Source organism: Mytilus galloprovincialis, chromosome 5, assembly GCF_965363235.1.
Source record: "Mytilus galloprovincialis chromosome 5, xbMytGall1.hap1.1, whole genome shotgun sequence".
Classification (NCBI taxonomy): Eukaryota; Metazoa; Mollusca; class Bivalvia; order Mytilida; family Mytilidae; genus Mytilus; species Mytilus galloprovincialis.
Window position 1 is genome coordinate 83,584,436 of NC_134842.1, and position 14,235 is coordinate 83,598,670.

General features: G+C 32.9%; 1 protein-coding gene and 1 pseudogene across 2 annotated transcripts in view; one reads left to right on the forward strand and one right to left on the reverse strand.

Annotated features, from left to right (window-relative positions):
* Window positions 1-3,843: 3,843 nt before the first annotated feature.
* LOC143076546 (lysine-specific demethylase 2A-like) overlaps window positions 3,844-14,235 on the forward strand; it is a 47,045-nt pseudogene continuing 36,653 nt past the window's right edge.
* Window positions 11,485-14,235, reverse strand: part of LOC143076548 (uncharacterized) — an 87,062-nt gene continuing 84,311 nt past the window's right edge. Inside the window, exons 1-2 of one of the 2 annotated variants that reach the window (XM_076252373.1) lie at window positions 13,798-13,915; window positions 11,485-13,276 (exon numbers count right to left, since the gene is read on the reverse strand). In XM_076252373.1, coding sequence (XP_076108488.1) covers window positions 11,603-13,273 — 1,671 coding nt within the window. In that variant the 5' untranslated portion in view covers window positions 13,274-13,276; window positions 13,798-13,915 and the 3' untranslated portion in view covers window positions 11,485-11,602. Of the gene's footprint in view, window positions 13,277-13,797; window positions 13,916-14,235 lie in introns of those variants that run through there. The other variant, XM_076252374.1, reaches the window with a different exon arrangement.

The following is a 14,235-nucleotide window of genomic DNA, read 5'->3' on the forward strand; positions in this document are numbered from 1 at the left end:
GGAGAAGATTTTTCTAAAAGATTACTAAGATTTACGAAAAATGGTTAAAAATTGACTATAAAGGGCAATAACTCCTAAAGTGATCAACTGACCATTTTGGTCATGTTGACTTATTTGTAGATCTTACTTTGCTGAACATTATTGCTGTTTACAGTTTATCTCTATCTATAATAATATTCAAGATAATAACCAAAAACAGCAAAATTTCCTTAAAATTATCATTTCAGGGGCAGCAACCCAACAACGGAATGTCCGATTCATCTGAAAATTTCAGGGCAGATAGATGTTGACTTGATGAACAATTTAACCGTGTCAGATTTGCTCTAAATGCTTTAGTTTTTGAGTTATAAGCCAAAAACTGCATTTTACCCCTATGTTCTATTTTTAGCCATGGCGGCCATCTTGGTTGGTTGGCCGGGTCATCGGACACATTTTTTAAACTAGATACCCAAATGATGATTATGGCCAAGTTTGGTTAAATTTGGCCCAGTAGTTTCAGAGGAGAAGATTTTTGTAAAAGTTAACGCAGGACGACGACGACGGACGACGGACGCCGGACGCCAAGTGATGAGAAAAGCTCACTTGGCCTTTCGGCCAGGTGAGCTAAAAAGGATATACATGAGAATATCTGACTGGAATTTCATTGATAAAATAATTGTTTTACCAATGCAAATTAACACTTTAAACATGATGATTTTTTTTTATTGAAAAAATCCTATGCCAATCAAGTGTGTTAAAAATAATTTTCATGGAGGAAAGGGTTAATGAGAACAAAGATTTTAGCAAACAGGGAAAGTATTAAAAATAAATTTTTGATAACATGGTGACCAGTACACCACAATGCCTCTCTTCGAATCTACTCTCTACTGCAAGTTCTATAATTTTCAAGTCTTTCCATGGGTACTCAACAACAAGGAAAACTAAGGCAATTCCTACACAGGCAAAAGTGCAATGCATGATTTACGCATGAAGGCCATTACATGCGTATATCATGCGTGAATCATGCGTAAATCATGCGAAATATGAAATATGAGTAAATCGTATGATCGTTACGTGCGGTTTTCACACGTTTTAAACATGCGTGTATCGCATCATTTCTTAAACGCATGATTTACGCATGAAGGCTATTACATGCGTAAATCGTGTGTGAATCGTGCGAAAATCATGCGGTATCTGAAGTATGCGTTAAACGCATGATCTTCACATGCGGTGTTCGCACGTAATAAATACATGCGTGTATCACATATATTGTTAACACATGATTTACACATGAAAGCTAAGTTCATCAGAAAGGTTCTGGATCCGCCACTGCTGTCCTGCGGGTGGTTTCAAAAGTTACCCGTGTTTGTGGTTTTTCAAAGTTCATAACTCCTCAATTCTCTATTCTATACATGTATAAAGGAAACAAAAAATGTCAGTTTTCGAGGCATTTATAAATACCAGTGTGCGGGAAAACATTCACGAAACGGATTTTGATTAAAGTTGCAAAAAGTCGTTAGTTATAAGATCAAATCTGAACACATTTTAAAATTGCGATGTACTTAGTATACCAAAACAGACTTGGTAAGAAATTTTGACAGATTTCTCCAGCCTACTGGTGAAAATAAAATTGGGTAAGAAAAGATAAGATAAAAAATAACAATACAGGGTCTTTAGCTGTGTGTCTGCTGTTAACCGTGAAATCAAAGGAGGATTACCATAAATCCAATAAAACAAGAAAGCCTAAAATATAAAATGTTCATGCAGTAAAACACCAATAACTTTGCATTACCATTACAAAGAAACTAACGATTGTGCCAGGGACGGATCCAGAAATTTTGATAACTTTAAAAGGGGGAGGGCACTGACTGTTACTTTCGCTCTATAGTCATGCTTCAGTGGTTCCCTATATGATCCATTGCCTTCTTTGTGGAACACGAACCTCCAAAATACATGGTTGAACTTAGGTACTATAGATGGTAAACAGTTCGGAACTTTCTGCTGTCAACATGTGGCAACCTAGCCTCAACAGGTTTTAGTAAAATTACAAATGATGCTGGGACTATTATACTAACATAGTGAACATAAGGTTTGGCGAGCTTTTCGTGGAATATAAGAGATAGTGTTAAAAGTATTTGCATAGTTAATAAATCCATGAGTTGATTATTATAAAAGAAAAAAAAATTATTGTTTAACCTTGGACCAATAGATCGAGTCCAAAATTTAGCCATTTCAAGGATCAACTATGCTGATAATGTAGGCTAGCACTGGCTATTATTTGTGTAGAGCTTTGTAGAGTGTGCAATTCTAAGTCACAGAGACAGTAGCAAACTTAAAGTATATTTCCTAATAATATAATACGTCTTTAAATTCAGATTAGTAAAAATCAGAGACAGTATAATACATTATATGTCTCTGGTAAAATGTATAATTCACTTGTTAAATGAATATACATGTATCTGCATTCAAGACTTATTGATTGATCATTTTTGCGCCACTGTCAACAGTATTGACTATTTCTCGAAGGTTATTTCGTGGTGGTAAGTTTTTATTAATGGAGGAAGCTGGAGAGATCTTCGACAGGAACACTAACAAACCAAGAGTATTCCTATGTGTTGTATTTTATTTATTTACACTATAAGATTTCTAAATTCTCTGATTTGATTAATTCTCGTTTGTCAACTTTCCCAAATTCCATGTCCCCCTCCTCCACAAACACACTACACATCCCACATCACAAAAGGGGGCACAGAAGAATGTCAACCCCTCAGCAGAGTAACTTGATTCTGAATCATGGATTCTGAAAATGTAAAATAAGTTAATGACTTAAACGAAATAAATAATAATCAGTCTATATGATATTATATAATAATTGCTTATTTAACATACCCGTAGCCAGGGGGGTCGGACAAACCCCCTTAAATAAGCACTGTAAAAGGCAACGTTCTGTTCAAATTGTGACATTTTCTTTCAATTGTCTTGTGTAATAACAAATAGTTACATATATACACAACGGGTACAAGCCGATCCCCAAGCTGATACATACAAACTTAAAATTAATATATTGACTATATTCGATATTACAAAAAAAAGTGTTATACACAGTGAATAAATTAATGTCAAATTATCTTTAAAGATATAAAGGCGAATTCCTAAAGATCAAAGACCAAAATCTTGTCTTTTTTCATTTTGTAAATTATCTAAAAAGTGAATTATCTAAAAAGTGAATATGTGACCTAATCTGTAAATATTATATTAAATATTGATCAGTAAACCAAAAATATATGAAAAATAACTGCTTAAAGTAAAAATCATAATTTTTCCTTTAATTGTATGTTAAAAGTCTTAAACTGTAAACTTCCTATGTAAAGGTCAAAATAAAACCTGTAAACCTCCTTTATAAAAACACATAAAGACTTAAAAAATGTATATAGTGTATATAATGTTGTTGTGTTACGATTGTTAATTTATTCTTCAATTATTTTTTTGGTGGTGGAACTGTTCGACATACAAAAGATATGGTTACCCTATAAAGGGTGTAAAGATCCAGAGAAGAAGAAGTTATATAGAAACCTCTAATGTTACCTGAAACAAAAATACAATTAATATTATTATTATATACACCAAACAAAAGATCGAATTATAAAGACCTTGTTGATTACGTGACTTTAATTAATCAGGATATTTGATTGAATTAAGTGATCATTACGAGTGGCATTACCTTAGTTCACAATCAGACAGTTGTTGAATAAACAAACTAATGATTTCGTTTATATATACTGTTCAAATTTGTCACAAATTCCTCCATATAGTGAATATAGTTTATTCATATTTTATTATGGGACCGGACTGACTTGGGCCGAATCGACTTTGGGCCGGTTTGACTTTGGGCCGGAACGACCTGATACCGATGGATTTATGTACCCACTATTTTGTACTTGGAAAGCGCAACGAAAGGTAAATATTATCTTACACATGTTTTGAATGGATAAAAGCAGATGCTAGTGCTATAATTTACAACCTTTTGACTTTATACCGGCGTACAACATGTCGCAAAATCGGGGTTGCATTTAAGAGGGAGGGGGGGGGGGGGCAAGGGGGTCCCAATAACAGCAAAACAGCAAATTGATTTGGCTCATAACAGATAACAAGGAATTAAAATGGACAAAAACATAAAACAGTAAATAAAATATTAAAATAATTCGGTCTTTGACAAATCAGTATTTCTTATTTATACGGATATAATCCTTTGTAATGCGTTCCATTTTCTATGACTATGTTTTTAGTATAATTATTAATTTATGTAGCTAGCTATATATAGAATGTGTTTAAATTACTAATATAGAATGTGTTTAAATTACTACTCAATATATTATAATATTTTTTATACGCTCGTTTACGGAACGTATTATGGTATACTGTTGTCCGTCTGTTGTCAACATGTCGGACATTAACTCAAAAACTCTTTAAACAATTTGCATTAAACTTTGGGAAATTGTTTATATCTATTGACGTGAGCTCTCTTTTTGTTTTTTTTTATATAAATTTTAGATTTTAAGTTTCTGGGTAATGGGTTTTTATTCAATGAAATTGGTGGTTTTTTCAGTTTTCTGATAATATCTCAAAAAGGCTTTCACAAAGCAAGGAATTTTGGTGAATTGTTTATATCAATTAACATGAGGTCACTTTCAATTTTTATAAATTTTAGATTTTACGTTTCCGAGTTAACGGGTTTTATTAATTAAAAAGGGGGGATTTTTCCAGTTTTCAGACATTAACACAAAAATGTTCCTAGCATGAAGATCACTCAGGTTGTCAATCGTAATCTTAAATGATATTTTTCTCTTTTTTTCAGAGAGTGAAAACTAGAAATCTGAAGAGCTAGGAGATTTTCAACAGTAATCTTTAATAATATATTTTTCTCTTTTTCCAGAGAGTGAAAGAAAAGAAGATTTATTCAGATGAAGGTATTGACGATGATGAAATTGAAGGGAAAAGAACATACAGTGTGGAGGAAAAACTTAAATCCACAAAATACAACAAAGTATTTGTTAAAATATTGAAAGGGGAAGGTTAGTATACTGTATGGAGAACAAAGTATGTACAAGGGGAGGTAACTCTCATTGCAACCAAGTGTTCATGTCTTGTTCTTGAGTTGTATCTCCTTGTTTCATTCTTGTTGGGTTTCATTCTAGATGTGATTTGTGCAGGAGATGCTATAGATACAAGACGATATGGTATGAGTGCCAATGAGACAATTCTCCATCCAAGTCACAATTAATAAAAGTAATTCATTATAGGTCAAAGTACGGTTCCAGCACAAAAAAAAGAGCAAGCTAATAATTAAAAATTACTGGTGTAAAACCATTCAAATGTGAAAAACAATGGTTTAATCTATGTAAAAAATGAGAAACAAGAAACACTTACGAACCACATTTACAACCACAGCAATTGAACATCAGATTCCTGACTTAGGGCAGGTGCAAACAATTGCAATTGGGTTTAATGTTTTAATGGTACCAAACACTCACCCTTATCTGAAATAATAGACTAAGTGTAGCATTACAACATAGAAAGACACATTATGAAATATCAACTGAAATGGCTTAATTCAATCAAAAGACATATTAAGGAGATGCTATGTTTGAGCTTGATAACAATAAATTATTACACTGACAACAAAGCACCTTTTGCCAAAATTTGTTTGTTGTCAATAAAATCTACAAAGTACAAAAATGTGTTATTGTTCAGAAAGGTGTTTGTAAATGGTGAGAATTAGAAATTAAATCCACAATATGAAACAAAAATTATGTAAAAATTCCAACAATAGAAGTTTAGTTTTCAGTGTGGTTAACAAACTTAATTCACCTCCTTGCACATACATTAACAAGTCCAACAAATGATATTTCCAGTCTGGTTGTGGCGAGCCCTAAAGGGATATGTAACCTAGGTTTGCCATGACACAATTAAGTAACTGAGGATATCAAATTAAATCCACTAAAAAAACAATAATCAAATTGTGTAATGAGGAACTAGGTAAGTAAATGAAAAAAAATATTAATAAGAATAAAAGCAAGTCTTGTTGTTTTGAAAAGCAGAAGGTTGGAACTTATGTAGATACTTTGAACAGATAAGTATAAACTTGGTGGATAGTGGATGCAATCTATCTTTTATTTTCAGATTTTACTGTAAAGTATCTACAAGAACATGGGTTAGAGACACCAATTGTTTTCCATGAGAAGAGTGGTCTAGGTTTACGGTGGGTATAAATACACACATATATATATATATGCAAATTGGGCAACTATCCATCAAATTTATGCTAGATCACAGGACAAAGATAAAAATTACAGGTCACTTTACGACCTTCAACAATTAGCAAAACCCATACTGTATCATATGTTATAAGGTATAAAAGAAATGGTATGAAAAAGTGTGAAATAATTCAGAAGAGAAAACCAAGGTCTAATTGTTAATGTATATTGACTTGTAAAAGAGTTAGTTGGCCACCCAACAACACAACTTGACCAATATAAGGCATTAACATATACAACTTTCTTTTGATCTGACATTAAAATTTAACAGTTGATAATATAAATACATTTGTCATTGTATATTTTGTATTTTTCAGGGTACCAAGTGAGAACTTTAAAGTCAGTGATGTCAAGCAGTGTGTGGGTATGTACTCTATTCCTTTGTTCCTTCATGAAAAAAAAATTATGAATTTTTTGCCTGTGCAAAATCCTTAAAATACTGTAATATTTCTCGATGTTGAATAAAAGGTCATGTAGTCTTTAAAACTATCTTTTCCTTGTTTAAGCTGAAAATTTATCAGAGTTATCTACCTTATGACAAACAAAATATTTGGATCTGAAGTTGACAATATTACTGACCAGCTAAACATTTATTTTCATGTAAAACTAATATTTTGTGTAAAATAAAGAAAAAAAATCAAATTTATATACTGCTGATGGAGAAAACTGTCCTTTTACACTGGTTTCAGAGTCTTCCTTTGAAAAAGTAAAAAAAACACTGAGATATGTTTGACCTGTATAATTTATAGTCAAAACAATTGTCGAAGCGGCCGATTCAATGCACATTTATCATGTTTACAGATAGCCTTTAAGATTAACTTAAAAAAAAGATAATTTACGAGAAAGATTGAGCCGTTGCATTAAAACAGGAGTAGGGATAAAGAATTTTAATGTTGTCTTTCATCAGTCAGAGATTTTACACAATATCTTTGTACAGGTAATCAATGTTAGACCATAAAAATGAACAGTTTATGTCTACCAGTAAAAAAAATACAGGTATTTCTAAATTGACACATTTTGAAATCTACTGATTATTATATATTTGCAGGGAGTCGGAGGATGCTTGATGTTATGGATGTAAATACACAGAAAGGGATTGAGATGTCCATGAGAGACTGGGTCCAGTATTATGAGAATACAGAAAGGTCAAGGTTGCTGAATGTCATTAGTTTAGAATTTAGTCACACCAAGTTAGAGAATTATGTGGAATCACCAGCTCTGGTAAGTTAAAAGTCTGTTACATTAAAGTCTATATAACAGCTACTAAGTCATGTGAGTTAGTAGCCGTTTTTGTCTCACCTGTGACTGCAAGACATAGGGATAATAATCCTGTAGTGGATGTGACGACTTGAATTTTTGTCAAGCCAACTTTTGTTGCAGAAAGCTCGACATAGTGATAGTGATCCGGCAGTGGCGGTGTTAGCTTCCTTCTTAAAAGATATATATTTAAGAAGGTGGAAGACCTGGATGCTTCATACTTTGTATATAGATGCCTCATGTTACGAAGTTTCCGTCAGTCACATGTCCAATGTCCTTGACCTCATTTTCATGGTTCAGTGACTACTTGAAAAAAAGTTAGGATTTATTGTAATGTTAAATTCTCTCTTATTATAAGTGATAGGATAGTTATATTTGGTATGTGCGTACCTTGTCAGGTCCTCATGCCCGACAGTTTCACTTGACCTCGACCTTATTTCATGGATCAGTGAAAAAGGTTAAGTTTTGGTGGTCAAGTCCATATCTTAGATACTATAAGCAATAGGACTAGTATATTCTGTGTATGGAAGTACTATAAGGTGTACATGTCCAACTGGCAGGTGTCATCTGACCTTGACCTCATTTTCATGGTTCAGTAATTAAAGTTAAGATTTTGTGTTTTGGTCTGTTTTTCTTATACTTTATGTAATAGGTCAACTATATCTGTTGTATGGAAGAATTGTTACCTGTGCATGTCTGTCTGGCATGGTTCATCTGACCTTGACCTCATTTTCATGGTTTATTGGTCAGTGCTTAGTTTTCTTGGTTAATGTTAAGTTTTTGTGACACTTGTAATAAGGCTTTATATTTAGGACTATCAACATTGTATCAATGATTAGTAAAGAAGAGAGACATTTCAGCGTGTGCACTCTTGTTAGTATAACGCTTAAATATTTCAGATGGTAAAAGACATTGATGCTTAATAACTTGTATGCAGATACCTTATTTTACGAAGTTCCTCAGTCATTTGTTCATTGACATCTTTTTCAGGGTTCAGTAATGGCTTGGAATTTGGGGATGTGAATTTCTCACTTGTTATGAGTAATATACTCTATACGTCTATACATGTATCAGACATGGTTCACCTGACCTTATCTTCATTTCATAGATGAGTGATGAAGGTTAAAGTTTGGTGGTCAAGTCTGTATCCCAGATACTGTATTATAGGCAATAGGTCACATATATCTGGCGTAAAGAAGGATTTAATGTGTAAAATGTTTCATCTGATCTTTACCATTATTTTATGGTTCATTCGACAATGTTTAGTTTTGTGGTTTAGTCTTTTTCTGGTGTACCATAAGCAATGGAATTATTGTAAGGTGTACATGTCTGTCTGTCTGTCTGTCTGTCTGTCTGTCTGTCTGGCAGGTTTCATATGACCTTGACCTCATTTTTATGGTTCAGTGGTCAATGTTACTTTTTTCATGTAAAATTGTTTATCAGGTCAAAATCTATCTGCCCTGAAACTTTCAGATGAATCGGACAACCCGTTGTTGGGTTGCTGCCCCTAAAATGGCAATTTTAAGGAAATTTTACTGTTTTTGGTTATTATCTTGAATATTATTATAGATAGAGATAAACTGTAAACAGCAATAATGTTCAGCAAAGTAAGATTTACAAATAAGTCAAATGACCGAAATGGTCAATTGACCCCTATAGGAGTTATTGCCCTTTATAATCAATTAATACCATTTTTCGTAAATCTTAGTTATCTTTTACAAAAATCTTCTCCTCTGAAACTACTGGGCCAAATTAATCCAAACTTGGCCACAATCATCTTTTGGGTATCTAGTTAAAAAAATGTGTCCGGTGACCCGGCCAACCAACCAAGATGGCCGCCATGGCTAAAAATAGAATATAGGGGTAAAATGCAGTTTTTGGCTTATAACTCAAAAACCAAAGCATTTAGAGAAAATCTGACAGAGTAAAATTGTTTATCAGGTGAAGATCTATATGCCCTGAAATTTTCAGATGAATCGAACAACCCGTTGTTGGGTTGCTGCCCTAGGCCTGAATCTGTAATTTTAAGGAAATTTTGCTGTTTTTAACCGGATTTTTGTGACAAAAATGTCGGTTATTGATTTGGGGATGTACGGCGGGCGGGTGGGTGATCAGGCGGGCGGCAATCAAATGTTGTCCGTGCATTAACTCATGAACTGTTCAACCAAAGCTTTTAAAATTTTAATATGTTGTTACTGATGACAAAATGGAGGTCAAGTTAAATAATGACGATTTTGACTTTTAACGTTCAGGAGTTATGGTTCTTGAAAGATTGAAAAATGGTGTTTCCAGTTATGTAGGTGCATTTTCTCATAAACCATTCAACCAAAGCTTTTGAAATTTTTATTTGTTGTTACTGATGACAAAATAGAGGTCAAGTTCAATAATGACGATTTTGACTTTTACCATTCAGGAGTTATGGTTCTTGAAAGATCGTAAAATGGCGTTTCCATTCACGTTGTTGCATTTACTAATGAACCCTTCAATCTAAGCTTTTCAAATTTTAATATGTTGATACTGACTACAAAATGGAGGTCAAATTTGATATTGACGATTTTCACTTTTAGCATTCATCAGTTATGGTTCTTGTGATATTGCCAGGACACAAATAAATGTTAATAAATCCGGTTTGCTGTCATTGTGACAGCCTCTTGTTAACAATTTTCATAAAATTGGTAAATTTTTATTAACATTTTCCACTGAAACTGCTGGGCCAAGTTCATTATAGATAGAGATAATTGTAAGCAGCAAGACTATTTAATAAAGTAAGAGTAAAGTAAGATCTACAAACACATCACCATCACCAAAACACAATTTTGTCATGAATCCATCTGCTTCCTTTGTTAATATTCACATAGACCAAGGTGAGCAACACAGGCTCTTTAGAGCCTCTAGTTTTCATTTTCAGTTAATCAGGTAGTTTAAGAAATCCGTCAACTATATTTGGTGTATAGAATTATTAAATCTACATGTCTGTCTAGCAGAGTGCTTATGACCTTGACCTCCTTTTCAATTCTCAATGATTTTGTCATGGTTTTGTTATTTTTTCAGGTACATTAAGCAAAAGGTCAACTATATTTGTTGAATGGAATGTTTGTACGGTATGTCTGTATGGCAGGGTTCACTTGACCTTCACCCCCTCATTATTACTTGATTTTGAGAAAAAGCAGGCAACTTTGATTGATAATTGTCTCATTATATCATACCACATCTCCTTAATTTATAAGACATTTCAGGGTGGCCAAACTTGTTTAAACCTAAAGGACAAGAATTACTAGGATGTTTTAGCCTACATTTTATGTATCCGTATTATCATCTGATTCAGTCATGAATGCAATTATAAGGTGCACAGTTTTCTTTGCTTTCAAACTACTGTTTGAATCCATCCTGGTTTTCTTACTACAACTGAAAACTTCATGTGACATATACGATGTGAACTATTGGTGACATATAGAAAATTGACCTCCCTAAAATTTGAAGCTGGGTCAATTTTCCAACTAGGGGTAAAATGTGGAAAATAATAGGACGGGAGTGGTGTTATTTTTAATCAATGCCATTGTCCTACATTATTCATATTTTTTAACATTGAATCCTTTGATTCTCTGTTGTAACATCATACCAGCTGTCAATTGTACCTCAATATTTTAGAATTATAGATGTTTAAAATTATGAACATGATTGAGTGATCTAACACAGGATATGTTCCAAAATAACTGATACCAGACTCAACTTGTATAAAAAATTAGATGATTGCCAAGGAGACAACTCTCCACAAGAGATCAAAATAACACAGAAATCTACAACTATAGGTCACCGTACGGCCTTTAACAATGAGAAAAGCCCATACCGCATAGTCAGCTATAAAAGGCCCCGAAATGACAATTTAAAACAATTTAAACGAGAAAACTAGGGCCTAATTTATGTAAAAATTGAACAAAAAACAAATAAGTTTACTGATTCTGTATAATACTAAATAAATAGACATAGCAAGTTGTTATTTGTAGTACATGTATTAAAGTCAGGTAAAATCATTTGACTGCTTAGTGTATATTTTATCCAGAAGATAAATTGAATTTTGTCAAGTCTTTGCCACTGTAATCACATATAAAACCTGAAGACTCATTTTGTTTCAAACAAATACATCTAGGATACTTCAGTCCATCACTTAGTAGTACTTTACTCTCCTTTCCATCTTTTGATATAACTATTATTCTTTGAGACTCCTGGTCTGCTACAAAAATGTTACCATAAGTATCTGTACAAAGTCCATATGGTCCTGATAAATCCTGTTTATATTGCCAGATATGTTTACCTGATTGATCAACACAGTATACTGCTTTACCATCATAGTCACTATAGATTACTCTGTCGTTACAGTAAACAAGGTTCCCCAGGTATGATTCACTCTTAACTTGTATTGACTTCAGTGTATTTCCTTCTAAGTCTATAATACGGATTTCATCGTTATCCAAACCTACAACAAAAGAATCATCTGATGATGATAATCCAAAGCATTGTTTGTCTAATGTGATAACTTCGGTTACTGTTTCATTCTCCATATTGAAGATCTTAATGGCTTTCTCACTAGGATAAGTTATGCCTATAGTGTCCTGATTGATCTGTGTTACACTCAAAGCTTTACCAGGTATAGGTAACTGTTTCAGTAGTTTATTGCCATCAGGAGTAAGTAGGCTAACTTTGTCACCCCATTCGACTAGTATAAGTCTTCCATCCATCAGACAAATAATGTCACTTATCTGCTTCCCCATGTTGATCTGTATCTTATTCTCAATGTTCATGGTCATGTTGTTTATGTTTGATTGTTCTTGTGATTCTACTTGTGCTTCCCTTCTCACACCTGTCTCTTTCTTCAAATCCATGTCTGTTTTAACAATGGTTACTTCTCCTAAGGATCCTAACTTTTTAATTATCTTTTCTACTTCATTGTTTTTCTCCATTTTGATGGTAAATTCTTTTGCCCTGTCGTCTTTTTTCAGATCATCTATGTATCGTTGACATTGATGTACTTGTTGTTCAATCTGATGTATGCCTAGAAATGATTGGAGTTTGGAGGCATGTGGTATGACTGTATGTAACTGGTCTTGCATTTTCTTTAAGTTTTTCTGTTTTTCTGCAATTTCAGCAATTAAATCTGTTGCCTTTGATTTTTCTTCATTCAGGATGGTATCTGCCTCATTGCATATCTTCTTCTCTAGGTGGGTTAAATGTTTATCTATTTCATTGCGTATTTTCACAATAAATTCTTTAATGCTTTCATATTTTTGTTCTCCTCTTTTAATGTTTTGTGATTTGTTATTTACAATTTTACCTAAGAGTTGTGAGATGGAGTTAATTTCTTTCTCTACAGATTCTTTAGATTTTTCAATCTTGGTTTTCTCCACAACGCTAGCTAAACTTTTTATTCCGGTACACTTTGAATGACTTATGGATATACATTGATCACAGCAAGGCATTAAATGACAGGGACAATACAAGTTAAGCTGTTGACCATGTTTGTCACATTCTGTTCTAATAGCTTGGACAGATGGTTTATAATTTTTTATATCAATAATCTTATGATCACGTGACAACTTAGATCTTTTGTGATGACCAGAACATGTTGAACACAATCCTTCATCACAGTTGTAACACCAGATGTCAGCTTTAGTGTTTACTTTTCCTTCTATACAAGGTCCACATGGAATAGGTTTACTGGATGCCATGACCTGGAAATTTCAAAGATAAAAATTATTTTGCTTTCTTGTAGAGGTCCAAATAGTTAATGGTGAATGGATGGTGATACTTGGCCAGGAATGACCAATGTAAAAAAATTCAAAGGAGAAAACTAACACACTGATTTATGGACATGACAATGAACGAATGTATGATCTCTATGTTTCCTGTCCAATAATCTATGAAAATTTGCCTATTTCCAATGATTTTTTCGTGGAAATATAATATTAGTACAACTTGTGACGTCATCATAAAACGCAGGAATATGAATTTTCAACAAAATGGTTTATTTCTTATCTAATCAATGTATAAGCTAAAATTTATTGTGATATTGCTCAATAAATCCTAACTTGAAATTTACGCTAAAAAAGGGGGCCATTTTAGGACCTTACCCAACTTACTCCTCTGAACAATAAGACATATTTTTACAATGTATGGACATAGGTTACATACACATTACTCTGCATTTTATACCTAGTCATTAAATAAAATAACTAATAATTTAACCAAATACCTGTTGATTTTGTTATGACAAAAGTTTAGTTCTCTATCACCATTTCTTCAATGTCAACCAACCAGGAAGTTATTTAGGACATGTCTATATCTGATTCACATAATTCATAAATATTTAAATGGCGTGGAACATATGACTGACCCAAATAATAAAAGTTAGAAATAAAGACATCAGTGGGATTTAAATTTTCTATTAGAGAAAAAAGGTTTATGTTAACAATGTTAACAATGTTTCTAAATATAGAAAAAAATCTTTTGGAAGAATCTGGATATATTTTGTCTCTCATCTTATTTGTAAGATGACAAAATATTTGCTATAACTTTGTATTATAGTGTGATTTTGCTCTGATTTTAACCTTGTCCATATGTAGAATCAATGTTTTCTATGCAATAACATTTGTTTCATTTTAAGAATCATGATCCTATCAATAAATATTTC